This window comes from Oncorhynchus gorbuscha, linkage group LG03 (genome assembly GCF_021184085.1).
Source record: "Oncorhynchus gorbuscha isolate QuinsamMale2020 ecotype Even-year linkage group LG03, OgorEven_v1.0, whole genome shotgun sequence".
Taxonomy (NCBI): domain Eukaryota; kingdom Metazoa; phylum Chordata; class Actinopteri; order Salmoniformes; family Salmonidae; genus Oncorhynchus; species Oncorhynchus gorbuscha.
The window spans coordinates 64,427,363-64,445,923 of NC_060175.1; the positions used below are offsets into that span (position 1 = coordinate 64,427,363).

The 18,561-nt window shown below is 44.6% G+C and overlaps 1 protein-coding gene across 11 annotated transcripts in view; it reads left to right on the plus strand.

Annotated features, from left to right (window-relative positions):
- LOC124031693 (IQ motif and SEC7 domain-containing protein 1-like) overlaps positions 1-18,561 on the plus strand; it is a 176,319-nt gene that overhangs the window by 151,403 nt on the left and 6,355 nt on the right. For all 11 annotated transcript variants that reach the window (XM_046343259.1, XM_046343260.1, XM_046343262.1 and 8 more), the window contains 11 exons: positions 819-1,071; positions 1,765-3,050; positions 3,634-3,795; positions 4,779-4,901; positions 5,598-5,764; positions 6,516-6,655; positions 15,677-15,706; positions 16,921-17,046; positions 17,273-17,372; positions 17,599-17,760; positions 18,369-18,545. In XM_046343259.1, coding sequence (XP_046199215.1) covers positions 819-1,071; positions 1,765-3,050; positions 3,634-3,795; positions 4,779-4,901; positions 5,598-5,764; positions 6,516-6,655; positions 15,677-15,706; positions 16,921-17,046; positions 17,273-17,372; positions 17,599-17,760; positions 18,369-18,545 — 2,726 coding nt within the window. The remainder of the gene's footprint in view (positions 1-818; positions 1,072-1,764; positions 3,051-3,633; positions 3,796-4,778; positions 4,902-5,597; positions 5,765-6,515; positions 6,656-15,676; positions 15,707-16,920; positions 17,047-17,272; positions 17,373-17,598; positions 17,761-18,368; positions 18,546-18,561) is intronic.

An 18,561-nucleotide genomic window follows, 5' to 3' on the forward strand; every position in this document is an offset into this window, starting at 1 on the left:
ATTTACCCGTGTGAGTCGTGTTATTGCTGAATGCTGCTCTACCACCAACTATTGGCTCGTTAATAAAGTTTCTAAACACACAGGAACACGGACTTCAACCCTCACTGTTTCCTTTGGCTGTTTTCATTTAGACATCCACAGCTTAGTTGGAATTCATGCCGGGGGTACTTGAGTCGTAGACATTTCCTGAACTTATTCTGCAGCACAGTGTTTGAAGTAATATACACACTATGGAAGAATGACAGTGCCAAAAGACTACCGAATGGTCAATGTTAGTGGTGATGACTGTCCTTAATAGGTTCTAGTGTAGTAATGGATGAGGTGCCTACTCAATGAGTGTCGGTATGGGATGACTATTGAGAGAGCAGTGGATGAGCACAGGCTATGAAAAGCTTTGAGGGACTTTTTCTTCTCTCTGTATCATTGCAGTGTGGATGGGGTTGAAATACTAACTGTATTTATTGCTGTCATTGCCGTAGACTGACTGTGTATCTCTTTCTCTGTGTCATTGCAGTAGACTGACTGTGTATCTCTTTCTCTGTGTCATTGCCGTAGACTGACTGTGTATCTCTTTCTCTGTGTCATTGCAGTAGACTGACTGTGTATCTCTTTCTCTGTGTCATTGCAGTAGACTGACTGTGTATCTCTTTCTCTGTGTCATTGCAGTAGACTGACTGTGTATCTCTTTCTCTGTGTCATTGCAGTAGACTGACTGTGTATCTCTTTCTCTGTGTCATTGCAGTAGACTGACTGTGTATCTCTTTCTCTGTGTCATTGCAGTAGACTGACTGTGTATCTCTTTCTCTGTGTCATTGCAGTGTGGAGGGGGATGCGCGGCCCAGTGAGAGTGACGGTGGAGCAAGCTACAGGGGCCCAGTGATAAGCCCAGACCGCTTCGAGGGCCCCCTCTACGGCCACGGGGTGCAGCCGGGCCCCCAGCGCCCACCCCGCAGGCCCAAGCTCCAGCACTCGCAGTCCATCCTTCGCAAGCAGGCCGAGGAGGAGGCCATCAAGCGCTCCCGCTCGCTCTCCGAGGGCTATGAGCTCTCCGCTGACCTCCAGGACAAACAGGTATCATACCTCTGTTTCAGACCCACCCTATTTATGTCCTATATAGACTCATGAAGCCATTTTGCAAAAACTCCCACATTACCTGATATCTTTACTTACCCATAAAGTTTGAGTTACCAAACCAGATCACATAGATGGCAAACTCTTGAAATTATGTCTGTTGCTACAGACTTAGGGGAAAACAACTTTTTGTTCCATACATGGAGTGCAAAGAAACTATCTTATGATTTCCCTACAAATGGATGTATTGGTGCCTTTCGGACAACTCAGTGTTGAGTGAGGACCTCTTTGCTGAGGAATGTTTTTCAGGAGTGTGTTTAAAAAAATATTTTCTGTGTAATTGGTTGTGTAATTGTAAGATGCAGTGAGTCCTTGCAATAGAGACATTGGTCTCAATAAAACTCCTTTATTTTAAAGACAAAATAACATTTCCCTTACTGAACCTCTGTCAATGACCACACTACACACACTCTAACATCTATCCCTTTGAGAAGAAAACAAAACTATGGCATTGCTTTGCTGCAGCTTCTCTGCTCGTCCTTGAAATTTGTATTACTAAGAAATTATAGCCACCTTTCCCTGGAAAGATCAATTCAGTCCCACAAGTGTTTGAGCATTGGTCATCGTTTGTAAAATATAATCATGTTCCTATAATCAAGAAGTTGTGATAATCCGTTCTCCTCTGTCCGTCAGGTGGAGATGCTGGAGCGTAAATATGGAGGACGCTTCATAACCCGGCATGCGGCCCGCACCATCCAGACAGCCTTCCGCCAGTACCAGATGAACAAAAACTTTGAGCGTCTCAGGAGTTCTATGTCTGAGAACCGCATGTCCCGACGCATCGTTCTGTCCAACATGAGGATGCAGTTCTCCTTCGAGGGCCCTGAGAAAGTCCACAGCTCCTACTTTGAGGGCAAACAGGTGTCCCTGACAGACGACGGCACCCCCCTGGCCATGGTACAGTCCGAGTGCGGGGACATGGAGGTCCACCACCAGGCCAACATGGCGTCTCACCCTGCTTCCCAGAACGACCTGACGGACGCCATCACGGAGTTGGAGGACGCCTTCTCCAGGCAGGTGAAGTCTCTGGCCGAGTCCATTGATGACGCCTTGAACTGCCGCAGCCTGCAGGGCGACGAGGGTCTTGACCCTGAGGCCATGGGCTGCCCCGAGGTAGAGAGGGAGGTGGCCTATCAGGTGAAGCCTCACCGCGGGGTGGTGGGGCGCATGCGAGAGGACATGATGGCGTCCTACAGCGATGTGACTCTGTTTATCGACGAGGAGGAGCTGTCTCCCTCTATGGGTCTATCGCGGGGGTCAGGTGACCAGCCCTCCAGCATTGAGTCAGACCTACGCCTGCGCTCAGTCAACTCCTCCCAGGAGTACTGGCCCCTGGACACCAAAGATGAGGGGCGTGACACAGACACCAGCTGCCGCAGCACCCCTTCCCTGGAGTGCCAGGAGCAGCGGCTCAGGGTGGACCACCTCCCCCTGCTGACCATCGAGCCGCCCAGCGACAGCTCCGCCGAACACAGTGACCGCTCTGACCGCAGCTCCGTCAAACGGCCGCCCGTCTACGAGTCTCACGGGGGCAGCCACATCGTGGCGTCCTCCAAGGCTAGCCCCAAACACATCTCTCATGGCCCACCCCCGCGGGCGCCCTCCAGGGACGACGAGGCGCCCCTCCGCCACCGCCACCGGGCGCTGGAAAGCCACCTGGCCATCAACGGCTCTGCCAATCGGCAGAGCAAGTCTGAGTCTGACTTTTCGGACGGGGATAACGACAGCATCAACAGCACATCGAACTCCAACGACACCATCAATTGCAGCTCTGAGTCGTCCAGGGACAGCCTGAGGGAGCAGACACTCTGCAAGCAGACATACCACAAAGAGACACGTAACAGCTGGGACTCTCCAGTCTTCAGCAACGATGTGATCCGCAAGAGGCACTACCGCATCGGCCTGAACCTCTTCAACAAGTAGGTGCTCAGCTCTGACTGAGTGCTAACGTGGTTGTCCACTGATTGGTGTAATTAAGGGTAAATGAGCAGAGGGGTTCTTATAGAGAAACCGAGGTGACTTATTTACAGTTATCAGAATTGTATTTGGGCCACACAATATAAGGCAATCAGTCTAATTCATGTAAATTAGAAGGGTTAAAGACAAGTCCTATGAAATGGAAAAAATGCATACAATTTGTATAAGGTATATATTTGTGCATTCGTGTAAACTCTTTGTAGACTCTTAGGTCTACTTTTATAGGACTGATATTCTGTAGATGAGAAATTCAGCCAGACAGAGTCGCTCCATTTTCTGTGCCCTTATTAAATATTAACCACCCTGTTCCTATTGTGGCCACTTCCTATCAGTCACAGAATCAAACACCACACTTGGCTCTGTAAAATGACTGGATAGGTCACATAAGGACATACCTGCTTCAAAAAGGCCTTATTTTGATGTCATGCTAGACGTTTTCCAGCAGGGTCACCTTTGGTGTCAGTCTCATTGTGTCTTGTCTGCTTCAATATAAACACAAACCCTTCATTCTTGTTTTGTCTGCAGGAAGCCAGAGAAAGGCGTCCAGTACTTGACTGAGAGAGGGTTCGTCCCGGACACACCTGTGGGTGTGGCTCACTTCCTGCTTCAGAGGAAGGGCCTGAGCAGGCAGATGATTGGAGAGTTCCTGGGCAACCGTCAGAAACAGTTCAACAGAGACGTCCTGGAGTGAGTACTAATTCTTAAAGGCCAGGTCATGTGACACTTGTTATTGTCTGTCAAACAAACATTAGATTGGTGGATCACAGTGCCTTGCACAGGTAGCATTATACTGTAGGCCAGGCTAGAACAATGGATGTACTGTTCCAAGTTCAGCAAGGCATCTTTGCATTCACCGCTCTTTATATCCTAACTGGGAGGTAATTGTCTTGGAACAGTTAGTGCCAACATTGTGCCCATTAAAATTCTACACCTCAAAGTAAGATGGCCGAACTTTGTATATCTGTGGCCTCGGGCCAGCCTAGTAGAGCGTCCACACTCTGCTCCTCTCAGCAATCTGCTGCCCCTCACACTTGACCTCTCTCAAATGTGCTTCATGTATTTTCAAAGGACTATAAGGTGGTTCCCCTATCAGATTTTGACAAGTCTTGAACTGCTGGGTGCAGAATGACCCCCTGATCTGCGCGTTTTAGTTGCGTTAGTGAATGAGATGGACTTTTGTAATAACCACCTTTCCACGTGTAGACTTGAACTAGAGATGGGCACCAATATGGAAAGTACATATCGAGATCAGTTGCATTTTTACATTTGATATTGATATCATATCGGAATTTGCTGAACTTGCTGTTAAAGCTGGAATCCTTAGTTTCCACATCAATTTTTGGTCTTAATTAATGATATACACATTGATGCTTGACACGTATGTTTACACTGTTTGTAAACAAAGTCAATGTAAACAAACACTTGTATAGCCTCTAAACATGGTTTAATTTGTATATCATGGATGGTCAGTCCTGGCATACATGGCGCTCGCTTTGAATGTGAGAGTGGTTACATTTCTCCCGGCCCATCCCTCAGTTTTTGACCATAACATAGGTGGAGGTGACTGCTTTCTTATTGTTTCAATTAAGGATTCCAACTTGAAAACTATACAATTCAATGACATATTTGTTGGTTAGGGAATTCATTGGTTGGTTGCTTGTGGGTTCCAGCTGTGTGGTGGATGAGATGGATTTCTCGTCAATGGAGCTGGACGAGGCACTGAGAAAGTTCCAGAACCACATTCGGGTCCAGGGAGAGGCCCAGAAGGTGGAGCGCCTCATCGAAGCCTACAGGTGAGCTAACCGATAGACAGGTCCGAGAAGCATATACTAGGTAGACAGCCACGTTAGGATGGGGGGGGGTGTATAAGCACACCTGTAGACTGAGGATGAGGGGCTATTCACGTAGGCAGGTTTGGCCTAGAGGGTACTACAGGTCAGTGATAGCATTTTAAAATGATAACAGCGTAATCAACATCAACCAAAATACTATAATCGCTAGAGTACTACTGCACATTTAGTTTCGGATAAAGTTTTCTCTCTTACGAGTGAACTAATAGTTCTTCACTCTTTTGCGTTACATTTTCAAATGTAATGCAAATGTTGACCAATGTCTTGGAAATGCAAGTCACTGCTGACTTTGCTCACAACACCGCGTTGGCTAAATTACTTATTAATGCATAGAGGGACTTGGTGCTTCAGTTGCTTTTGCTTGAGTAAATAGGACAGTTCCTCACGCAATACTGCAATAATGATGACACGCTACACACACAATGTTGACAGTTATTGACCATCATGTGATGCATTGTATGCTGGCTTTACAAATGTTCACCAGCATGTCAATACGACAAATGTTGACATTGTGTGGACAAAAAAATCCGGTTTTATATTCAAATGCATTCTATGATGGCTCTCAATGTCAAAAGCCTCTGACTCTTTTCACCTCTGACATGTGATGTCGTCTCCCTTTCCTGTTGTTTTGTATTCCAGCCAACGCTACTGCATCTGTAACCCCACGGTAGTGCGACAGTTCCGGAACCCTGACACCATCTTCATCCTGGCCTTCGCCATCATCCTCCTCAACACAGACATGTACAGCCCCAACGTCAAGCCGGAGAGGAAGATGAAGCTGGAGGACTTCGTCAAGAACCTCCGAGGTGAGGGGGGGGGGGTGTGTCAGGGTTTCTGAAATCAAAACTGAGACATTGTCCTCTACATATTTTAGAGAAAATAAAGAATGATAAAATCAACTCAAAAACGTAATCAAGTGAGTGTAGGACATTCACAATGTGATTTATTCACCGCTTTAACAAGGCACACCTATCTATCTGGATTGAAAGAAGAAAACACTACAGCGCAACAGCACAGAAGCAACAGCACAGAAGTAGGGCGAAGAATAAGCCTTCGCAAATGGAACAGGTTCATTTGTGCCACAGGAATAGCGTTTCAATCACGAAAGCAACATTTTCATCACACACAGATGAAAACAATACATTTTGTCATAGGGAGGGTGGCGATGTAGCGATGACCTCGACAGAAATGTGTCAATAACACGAATTAATTGCACCTTCACACAATCACATGAGCAATTCTTATTCTTGGGTGAGCAGTGTGATAGAAGCACAGTCGACTACTTGTCGTTTTTTGCTTGGCATTTGAGATGTTATTCGATAAGTAAAGCGTGACGGGCTGACACTCATCATCCGTCGTGATGAGTGTCAGTAATGGTAAAACAAGGAGAAGTAATTGGATAAGAGGGATTCGTATTCTCACGCTAAATGAATAAAAAAGGCAGTGTGGGCGCACACGCACATGCATGCTGCGTCCGTGCTTTTGCGTGTGTGCGCCTCTGTCTGTGGGTGTGTGTGTGTCTGTGTTTGTGTGTAACCATTGTCTCCTCCTCCCCAGGGGTGGATGATGGGGAGGACATCCCCAGGGAGACTCTGGTTGGAATTTATGAAAGGATCAGGAAGAGGGAGCTGAAGACAAACGAGGACCACGTGTCTCAGGTTCAGAAGGTGGAGAAACTCATCGTGGGGAAGAAACCGGTGAGGAGCACACAACTTACCTAGAACTCTGCTGCAGCACTTTTTGCATAGTGCTTGATACAAGGCCTGAAACTCCCTTGGGTTTACTCTGGCATGACTCATCTTAATTAAATGTGTCACTCCATAGCCCCTCGATTAACTATGGCGTTCGGTTTGTCAAATACAGCCCAAAGAGACACATTTATCCATGGAGAGAGAGAGTTGGGCCTTTTCTTTACACACTATCAAATCAAGTTATATTGGTCACATACACATGTTTAGCAGATGTTATTGTGAGTGTAGCGAAATGCTTGTGCTTCTAGTTCTGACAGTGCAGCAATATCTAACAAGTAATCTAACAATTCCACAACAACTATCTAATATATATAAGTAAATGAATGGAATAAGAATATATACATATAAATATGTGGATGAGCAATGACAGAGCAAGATGTAATATGCAAGATGCAATAGATGGTATAAAATACAGTATATAGATATGAGATGAGTAATGTAAGTTATGTAAACTTTATTAAAGTGACTAGTGATCAATTTATTAAAGTGGCGAATGATTTCAAGTCTGTATGTAGGCAGCAGCCTCTCTGTGTTAGTGATGGCTGTTTTAACAGTCTGATGGCCTTGAGATAGAAGCTGTTTTTCAGTCTCTCGGTCCCAGCTTTGATGCACCTGTACTGACCTCGCCTTCTGGATGTTAGTGGGGTGAACAGGCAGGAGCTCAGGTGGTTGTTGTTATTGATTATCTTTTTGGCCTTCCTGTGACATCGGGTGCTGTAGGTGTTCCTGGGGGACAGGTAATTATCCTCCGGTGATGCGTTTGTGAAAGTTAGAGGGTTTTAGGGGACAAGCCCAATTTCTTCATCCTCCTGAGGTTGAAGAGGCGCTGTTGCGTCTTCTTCACCACATTGTCTGTGTGGGTGGACCATTTCAGTTTGTCCATGTTGTGTACGCTGAGGAACATAACTATCCACCTTCTCCACTGCTGTTCCTGTTGATGTGGATAGGGGGGTGCTCCCTCTGCTGTTTCCTGAAGTCCACGATCGTTGTTTTCCTGACACCACATTCCGAGCGCCCTCACCTCCTCCCTGTAGGCTGTCTCGTCATTGTTGGGAATCAAGCCTACTACTGTTGTGTCATCTGCAAACTTGATGATTGAGTTGGAGGCGTGCATGGCCACTCAGTCACGGGTGAACAAGGAGTACAGGAAGGGGCTGAGCACACACCCTTGTGGGGCCCCAGTGTTGATGATCAGCGAAGTGGAGTGGTTGTTTCCTACCTTCACCTGGGGGCGGCCCGTCAGGAAGTCCAGGACCCAATTGCACAGGGCGGGGTTGAGACCCAGCCCCTCAAGCTTAATGATGAGCTTGGAGGGTACTGTGTTGAAGGCTGAGCTGTAGTCAATGAACAGCATTCTTACATAGGTATTCCTCTTGTCCAGATGGGATAGGGCAGTGTGTAGTGTGATGGCGATTGCATTGTCTGTGGACCTATTGGGGTGATATGATCCTTGACTAGTCTCTCAAAGCACTTCATGATGACAGAAGTGAGTGCTACAGGGTTATAGTCATTTAGTTCAGTTACATTTGCATTCTTAGGTACAGGAACAATGGTGGCCATCGTGAAGCATGTGGGGACAGCAGACTGGGATAGGGAGAGATTGCATATGTCCGTAAACACACCAGCAGGCTAGTCTGCGCATGCTCTGAGGAAGCGCCTAGGGGATGCTGTCTGGGCCTGCAACCTTGCGAGGGTTAACATGTTTAAATGTCTTACTCATGTAGGCCACGGAGAAGGAGAGCCCACAGTCCTTGGTAGTGGGTTGCGTCTGTGGCACTGCATTATCCTCAAAGCGGGCAAAGAAGGTGTTTAGTTTGTATGGAATCAAGACGTCGGTGTCCGTGACGTGGCTGGTTTTCCCTTTGTAATCCGTGATGGTCTGAAGTCCCTGCCACATACGTCTCGTGTCTGAGCCGTTGAATTGCGACTCTACTTTGTCTTTATACTGACATTTTGCTTGTTTGATTGCCTTGCGGAGGGAATAACTACACTGTTTGGATTCGGCCATATTCCCATTCACCTTTCTATGGTTAAATGTAGCGGTTCGCGCTTTCAGTTTGAGGAATTCTAGGTCAGGTGAACAAAAGGACTTGAGTTCCTGCATGTTGTTACACCATGAGTCGTTAATCATGACATACATACACCCCCGCCCATCTTCTTCCCGGAGAGATGTTTATTCCTTTCCGCACGATGCACAAAGAATCCAGGTGGTTGTACCGACTCAGACAGCGTATCCCGAGAGAGACATGTTCAGGAGAGCCTTGTTTCTCGCAAGTATCCAAGCAATCTCATATGTTGCCTCGTCATTTTCTCTGCCATCATTTGTTGTCCTTTGAGCCGTCTTTTGAGTTGCGCTATTTTATTTTATTTTATTTTTATTTCTGGAGGTTGCTTTGTGGCAGATATGTTTTGTCAACGTGGGCATGGTGCGACTGGAAATGTCGCTCTAAATCTGCTCCTTTAAAACAATTGACTGCCTTCTGTCAAATAAGACAAAGTGAGGCAGTTCTATTATGCAGAACAAAAAAATACTCGTCTGTCCATTTCTCTTGGAACTTTCTGTGTTCTTCTTTAATCGACCGTATCCTTCTCTTAGTCACCGGAGCCACGTTAGCTAGCTGCATTTCCCCGCCGCCATCTTCCTGGTTCTCCTGGTGTTTGGTTCTTTCATAGCTGTCACGTTGTTCTCCAGCTCTTACCCCTCATTTTCCTTGTCAATAGATTTACTTTTCTTTTTTTACAATGAATAGATCCATGTCGACCAGACTGCAAAATGAAATGGCGTAGCAGACTGATGTGTTGGTCGCTGTAGCTGAGCAGTTCCGTTCTATTTCGGTCTTTCTGTTCAACAGTTGCGCTATACTGCCATCTATCTGCTGTCCAGGGAGCAATAGGTATATTCAATGACGTGATTCAGGCTTCCATTAAACACATTGAATTGAAATGGTATCATTGTCATGTATTATGAATGGCAAATAGGAAAATCACTGCAATCTGCAAATGAAGGGCTTGGCGCAATGAGTACCACTGCACTAATATAACACTTAGTATAGTGAAAAGGCATAGCCTACTTACACTTACTGTATAGGAGGCAAAACGGAGGGAGAACAACAAATCAAATTGTATTGCTTGTGTACACAGATTAGCCGATGTTATCGCCAGTGCAGCGAAACGCTTGTGTTTGTAGTTCCAACAGTGAATTAATGCCTAGCAATAATTACACCATCCAAAAATATATATTTAAGAAATATCAGAATGGGCAATGTCAGAAAGCAGAATATAAATATAATATAATGTATATAATATATATAATATATAATATAATGATATACATATAATGTATATCATTTTATACATGCATATTTATTATTATTACCTTTTATTTAACTAGGCAAGTCACTTAAGAACAAATTCTTATTTTCACGGCCTCGGAACAGTGGGTACCTTGTCAGCTCGGGGATTTGAACTTGCAACCTTCTGGTTACTAGTCCAGTGATCTAACCACTAGGCTACCCTGCCGCCCCGTATGATGATGTGTAAAAATCGTATGGACGGTATATGAAAAGAAAAGGTTTATACAGCAGTATACACAGTGCCCTCAAAGTATTCATACCCCTTGACTTATTCCACATTTTGTTGAGTTACAGCCTTAATTCAAAATTGATTAAATGCGTTTTCTCACCCATCTACTCACAACACCCGATAATGACAAAGTGAAAACGTGTTTTTAGACATTTTTGCACATTTATTGAAAATGAAATATCTTATTGACATAAGTATTATTATTAGTCTTTAAGGTTTTTTTTCACACTTGGTCCCTTTCAAACAATTTATGTGAATTCCAAAGGAACTTAGACCCCTCAAAAGAGCCCTCAAAAGAGCCCTCAAAGCGTACCGAACTGTGACCATCTCGAAAGGTGGTCTGAGTTCGGTTCCCTTGAATTCCACGGTCCGGTTCCGTTTTATAAGACAATGTGAACGAAAGCTCCCCAGGTTCACTTGCAATTATTGCAACACAGTTTCCCCTGCCATAACCCCTCACATTGGTGCCACAAAAAAGCGAAGATATTGATGTGCAGATTCGCATACTTTTTTAGTTGTTGCTGTTTTGGATATTAGCGATTATTAAGGACACAGAAATTCCAAAATGTGTAGAGTTTTTAGTTCAGGTTATTTGTTTGCAATATGTGATTTCTAGCCTATGAGAGCTGTTTATTGATGGTGGTGTTTGAATAGTGTGAGAAGACAATATATTTGGTGAGAATCATATAGGATACCAAATATTTTCTAGCTCTTAAAGGGCCAGTGGCCTACCTTGGGTGTACAATTTTAATTTACAGCATTATTCTGCAATTGTTTTTTCCCCCTCATCAATCTACACACACTATTCCAAAATGACAAAGCAAAAACAAGTTTTTAGAAATTCTTCAATTTAAAAAAAAAAGAAAAAAAAAGATTACATTTACATAAGTATTCAGACCCTTTAATCAACACGTTGTTGAAGCACCTTTGGCAGCGATTACAGCCTTGAGTCTTCGTGGGTATGATGCCACAAGCTTGGCACACCTGTATTTGGGGAGTTTCTCCCATTTCTTCTCTGCAGATCCTCTCAAGCTCTGTCAGGTTGGATGGGGAGCGTCACTGCACAGATATTTTCAGGTCTCTTGTTCAATCGGGTTCAAGTTCGGGCTCTGGCTGGCCCACTCAAGGACATTCAGAGACTTACATTTACATTTACCAAAGCCACTACTGTGTTGTGTTGGCTTTGTGCTTAGGGTTGCTGTCCTGTTGGAAGGTTAACCTTTGCCCCAGTCTGAGGTCCTGAGTGCTCTGGAGCAGGTTTTCATCAAGTAGCTCTCCGTACTTTGCTCCGTTCATCTTTACCTCTATCCTGACTAGTCTCCCAGTCCCTGACGCTGAAAAATATCCCCACACCATGATGCAGCCACCACCATGCTTCACTGTAGGTATGGTGCGAGGTTTTCTCCCGACGTGACGTTTGGCTTTCAGGCCAAAGAGTTCAATTTTGATTTCATCAGACCAGATAATCTTGTTTCTCATGATCTGAGAGTCATTTAGGTGTCTCTTGGCAAACTCCAAGCCTTTTACTGAGGAGTGGCTTCAGTCTGGCCAATCTACAATAAAGGCCTGACTGGTTGAGTGCTGCAGAGATTGTTTTCCTTCTGGAAGGTTCTCCCATCTCCACAGAGGAAGTCTGAAGCTCTATCAGAGTGACCATCGGGTTCTTGGTTACCTCCCTGACCAAGGCCCTTCTCCCCCGATTGCTTAGTTTGGCCAGGCAGCCATCTCTAGGAAGAGTCTTAGTGGTTCCAAATGTCTTCAATTTTAAGAATGATGGAGGCCACTGTGTTCTTGGGGACCTTCAATGCTGCAGAAATGTTTTGGTACCCTTCCCCAGAGCTGTACCTCAACACAATCCTGTCTCGGAGCTCTACGGACAATTCCTTCGACCTCATGGCTTGGTTTTTGCTCTGACGTGCACTGTCAACTGTGGGACCTTATATAAACAGGTGTATGCCTTTTCCAAATCAATTGAATTTAACTCCAAGTTGTAGAAACATCTCAAGGATGATCAATGGAAACAGGATGCACCTGAGCTCAATTTCAAGTCTCATAGCAAAGGGTCTGAATAATTATGTAAATAAGGTATTTCTGTTTGATATTTTTTTAGACATTTGCAAACATTTCTAAAAACCTGTTTTCGCTTTGTTGTTATGGGGTATTGTGTGCAGATTGATAAACATTCTTTTGAAAGATTTTATTTTTTAAGTCTGTAACACAACAACATTTGGAAAGAGTCAAGGGGTCTGAATACTTTCCAAATGCACTATACATATGAAGTGGGAAAAACAGTATGTAAACATTATTAAAGTGACCCGTGTTTAATTACTATGTACACAGGGCAGCATACTCTAGGGTTCAGGATAGAGTACCGGGTGCTAGCCAGCTAGAACAGTGACTAAGATTCTAAAGTTTGTGAGGGTCTTAGGGGCCAAGTTCGAAGAGCCGCTGTTGCGCATTCTGTGGGAAGAATTTCAGGTTGTCGGTGAAGTTCACTCCGAACTTGAAGCTTTTGACCCTTTCTACTTCAGGCCTGTGGATGGGAGTGTGCTCTCTCTGCTGTCTCCTGTCGTCCACAATTAGCACCTTTGTTTTGTTGACGTTGAGAGAGAGTTTATTTTCCTTGCACCACTCAGCCAGGGCTCTCACGTCCTCCCTGTAGGCGGTCTCGTCATTTTTGGTAAGCCTGCTACGGTTGTCATCAACAAACTTGATGATTGAGTTGGAGGCTTTCGTGGCCACGCAGTCATGGGTGAACAGGGAGTACAGGAGGGGCTGAGGACGTACCCCTGTGGGGTGCATACTCAGTCCCTCCCCTGTGGGGTGCGTACTCAGCCCCTCCTGAGGATCAGTATGGTGGAGGTGTTGTGGCCAACCTTCACCACTTGGGGTCGGCCTGTCAGGAAGTCCAGGACCCAGTTGCACAGGGAGGGGTTCAGACCCAGGCCCTGAGTTTAGTGATGAGCTTGGAGGGCACTATGGTGTTGAAGGCTGAGCTGTAGTCGATGAACAGCATTCTTACATAGTTATTTATCTTGTCCAGGTGCGATAGGGCAGTGTGCAGTGCAATGGTGATTGCGTCATTTCAGTCATGTAAAGGTAGAAGGGGAAAAAAGCCTGAGATTCTCAGTGACCCAGGAATTTAATGGAGTGATTAACCCCGTATACCCCAAAGAAAGATGATCCCTCATCATCACTAAATGGCAGTATCAAAACCCTCAGAGGGCCGACAGTACAGTGAAGTACCTGGACATTAAACAACAAATTAGACTTCCATTCTACAATAATGTACTGTATATATCACACTGGTATTGTAGAGCTAGAGATCTTGTTTTCACCTCAGTTGTTTAAACCACTTCATTCAACTCAATACTGACTCACAGACAGGATTACTGGAATACTGAGACCCTACTTTGAGGTTCCCATGAGGGTTGCTAGCACATAAATGGCTCATGGCTTGTACAGACGTAAACAGACAGACATGTCTTGGATCATGCTGCAACCGTACAGCTTTAGAGGGCAGGATTATCTGTATGACCCCATCAATGAGATGACGTTTAAGGGCAGAATTATCTGTATGACCCCATCAATGAGATGACGTTTAAGGGCAGAATTATCTGTATGACCCCATCAATGAGATGACGTTTAAGGGCAGAATTATCTGTATGACCTCATCAATGAGATGACGTTTAAGGACAGAATTATCTATATGACCCCATCAATGAGATGACGTTTAAGGGCAGAATTATCTGTATGACCCCATCAATGAGATGACGTTTAAGGGCAGAATTATCTGTATGACCCCATCAATGAGATGACGTTTAAGGGCAGAATTATCTGTATGACCCCATCAATGAGATGACGTTTAAGGACAGAATTATCTGTATGACCCCATCAATGAGAAGACGTTTAAGGGCAGGATTATCTGTATGACCCCATCAATGAGATGACGTATAAGATGTTGAAGTCTGAAGTTTACAAACACTTAGGCTGGAGTCATTAAAACTCATTTTTCAACCACTCCACAAATGTCTTGTTAAGAAAATATAGTTTTGGCAAGTCTGTTAGGACATATATATTTTGTGCATGACACAAGTAATTTTTCCAACAATTGTTTACAGACAGATTATTTCACTTCAGTGTATCACAATTCCAGTGGGTCAGAAGTTTACAAACACTAAGTTGACTGTGCCTTTAAACAGCTTGGAAAATTACCTAAATAGATGTCATGGCTTTAGATGCTTCTGATAGGCTAATTGAGATCATTTGAGTCAATTGGATGTGTACCTGTGGATGTATTTCAAAGCCTACTTTCAAACTCGGTGCCTCTTTGCTTGACATCATGGGAAAATCAAAAGAAAACAGCCAAGTCTTCAGCAAAAAAAATTGTAGACCTCCACAAGTCTGGTTCATCATTGGGAGCAATTTCCAAACGCCTGAAGGTACCACGTTTATCTGTAGAAACAATAGTACGCAAGTATGAACACCATGGGGCCACGGAGCCGTCATACCGCTCAGGAAGGAGACGCGTTCTGTCTCCTAGAGATGAGGTACAAAAGTATCTATATCCACAGTAAAACGAGTATATCAACATAACCTAAAATGCCGCTCAGCCAGGAAGAAGCCACTGCTCCAAAACCGCCATAAAAAAGCCAGACTACAGTTTGCAACTGCACATGGGGACAAATATTGTACTTTTTGGAGAAATGTCCTCTGGTCTGATGAAACAAAAATAGAACTGTTTGGCCATAATGACCGATGTTATATTTGGTAGAAAATGTGTGAGGCTTGCAAGCCGAAGAACACCATCCCAACCATGAAGCACGAGGGTGGCAGCATCGTGTGGGAGTGCTTTGCTGCAGGAGGGACTGGTGCACTTCACAAAATAGATGGCCTCATGGAGAGGAAAATGTTGTGGATATATTGAAGCAACATCTCAAGACATTAGTCAGGAAGTTAAAGCTTGGTCGCAAATGCGTCTTCCAAATGGACAATGACCCCAAGCATACTTCCAAAGTTGTGGCAAATGGCTTAAGGACAACAAAGTCAAGGTATTGGAGTGGCCATCACAAAGCCCTGACCTCAATCCTATGGATAAATTGTGGGCAGAACTGAAAAAGCGTGTGCGAGCAAGGCGGCCTACAAACCTGACTCAGTTACACCAGCTCTGTCAGGAGGAATTCCAACTTATTGTGGTTAACTTGTGGAAGGCTACCCAAAACCTTTTGACCCAAGTTAAACAATTTAAATGCAATGCTACCAAATACTAATTGAGTGTATGTAAACTTCTGACCCACTGTGATGAAAGAAATAAAAGCTGAATTAATACAGTAATACAGTAATGAAGTTATCCCTCTGATATTATCATCCATCTTCCCATTGCAGATTGGATCTCTCCACCATGGAATAGGATGTGTAAGTACATGTTTACAGTTTGGCATGTAATAATCATGTCATTGTTATGCGTCATTTTACTCACCCACAGTTTCTATGTAAAGCAAGGGCCATTTATATGCGTTTAGTGTTCGGCCTATATTAACATCACCCAGTCTTACAGTGTCAGGATGGCTAAAATAATCCACATCCTGTAGATACTTGTTGTTTCAGATGGCTTTAGTTGGATTAAGGGTCTTCTTGCCCCTAAAAGTCCACACCTATTACTGAGATGAGCAGGATCTCCTGTGATACACCTGTAGACAGAGTCAACACGTATACATTCCTAGGTGCCAGTGAGCTGCACTGTTTACTGACTGTGCTGAGCCGAGCATGCATCCCTGCCAAGAAGCAGACCACACAGAGAGGCTTCACACGCGCGCACACACACACACACAAACACACGCATATACACATACCCGCGTACACACACACATATATACGCACACACTCCTACCCACACAGAAGCCTCCCACAGACAGAGGGCATTTGTTAGAGTGGGTATTATTAGTCATGAATGTTTTAGGGGTGAGACATGCTGAAAGATTGTTCTGAATCTATTTGGGAGAATAATAAACTATGTAACCTTCTGTAACCTATGTGCTCACAGGCTTCTGTTCTACTGCCATTACACTGTTTACATAATCATAGACTAGAGGAAAATCATCTAGATATCAGCTGGCTCCTGCTTTTCATTGGATATATCAGACAGTTTTATACCATCTTCATTTCCTGGTATTAAAGTTTTATGAGCAGAATTTGTGTGGGAATAAGTGACAGATGTGTTTTGATCCAAGGGAATCCTAGTCTTAATTACTCTGTGTCCCCTTGACTTCCAGACAAAGTAGGGTGGTGAAACCACCTCTCCTAACGACAATGAATACATTAGGATGAATAATGTAACAAGGAGAAACAGCATCACACAGGGGTTTTATAGCACACTATTCAGACATCATTATAACCCATTTCCCTTGCACTCCTCACACTAAATCAACCTAAAATAGAGGCTCACTGTTTGTTTTCATTTCCCTGTTGGCATATCTGAGGGGTGTGTGCGTGTGCGCACGTATGCCTGAGTGTGTGCATGTGCGTTTAACAACTGTTATACTTCAATTTGGGGTCATATTACTGTTTGACCTAAGCCCAGGGCCTGACCGCTGTGTGTTAGTGAGTAATGTCGTTGGGTTGGTTTCTAGGTGCTGTCCCTGCCCCATCGCAGGCTAGTGTGCTACTGTCGGCTGTTTGAAGTGCCAGACCCCAACAAGCTCCAGAAGTTAGGCCTGCACCAGCGGGAGATCTTCCTGTTTAATGACCTTCTGGTGGTATGTGTCCTCTCCTGCCTTTTGTCCTGCCCTGTCCTGTGTTAAATATGATCATTCAAATATGGTCTTTCAAATGTGGCCTCACAGCAACAACAATGAGCAAAGAAGTACAGTCTATGAGCTTTCAGTTCAAACTTTTGTTTGGTTTCTCCAATATCTTTCTTGCCCTCACAGTATAACTCGTGTATTTGTCTGTGTGCTTGTTTGGGTGTTTATTTGAGTGCAGGTGACAAAGATTTTCCAGAAGAAGAAGAACTCTGTGACATACAGCTTCCGGCAGTCTTTCTCTCTGTATGGGATGCAGGTTCTGATGTTTGAGAACCAGTGTAAGTAGAACAGACCTCTCCCTGTCCATTCACCATCTCTGCGATGTGTTGTTAGCCCAGCATGGTTATATAGTACATCCCACTGGGTTCAATTTTCACATCTATATACATGTAACCATCCTGTGATGATGGAACGAGACACTGTTTATACTTTCAAAAGATTTTAAAGTTCCTTTGTGGTCGATGCCCTGAGTTTTAAAGGTCTCTCTCTCTGTGTTTGGTCCAGATTACGGGAATGGAATCAGGCTTACATCAGCCATACCAGGTGCCGACATCAAGGTCCTCATCAACTTTAATGCGCCCAACCCCCAGGACCGCAAGAAGTTCACTGACGACCTGCGAGAGTCTATCGCCGAGGTCCAGGAAATGGAGAAATACAGGATAGAGTGTGAGCAGACATTTTAGCTCTCTGTCCCTCCCTCTGTTTGTCCCGCCCTCGTTCCCTTTTCCCCCTCCCTCTATCCGCCCCTCCCTCCCTGGCTGCTGCTAGCCATGTGACCTCAGTCAAGTAGAGGCAGATAGGGCTTGGTCCTCATTACTCAGTCTCTGTTTATGACAAGGAATGTTTATGGAGTTCACAGGATGACTACCACGAGGAGGATTGGGTTTGCGGAAGGGCATTTATCAAAGAGAAACACACAGAAGACTGTTTTTACGAATGAGTCTAATATGCGAAAGGATTTAGATGCACTTTTACAATGTTACATTTGATTATTATGTAAATGCAATAGTTACCGAATGTATAGTAATAATCTATATAAAAGTAAGTGCCAGTAATGAAATTATGAGGAAATGTAGAAATATTGTATGTTTGAAGATGAATGCTGAAAAACACACACACACACACACACACACACACACACACACACACACACACACACACACACACACACACACACACACACACACACACACACACACACACACACACACACGCACACGCACACGCACGCTATCTTTACCTTACTCTCTCCCCATATGTATGTTCATATAAAGCTGAGCTTGAGAAGCAGAAAGGGGTGGTGAGGCCCAGTATGTCCCAGAGCTCTGGGCTGAAGAAGGAGGCTGGCAATGGCAACATGAACCGTGCCAGTCTGGACGACACCTACACCATGGGCGAGGGCCTGAAGAGGAGCGCCCTCAGCAGCTCCCTCCGCGACCTCTCCGAAGCAGGTAAGGTCAAAGGTCA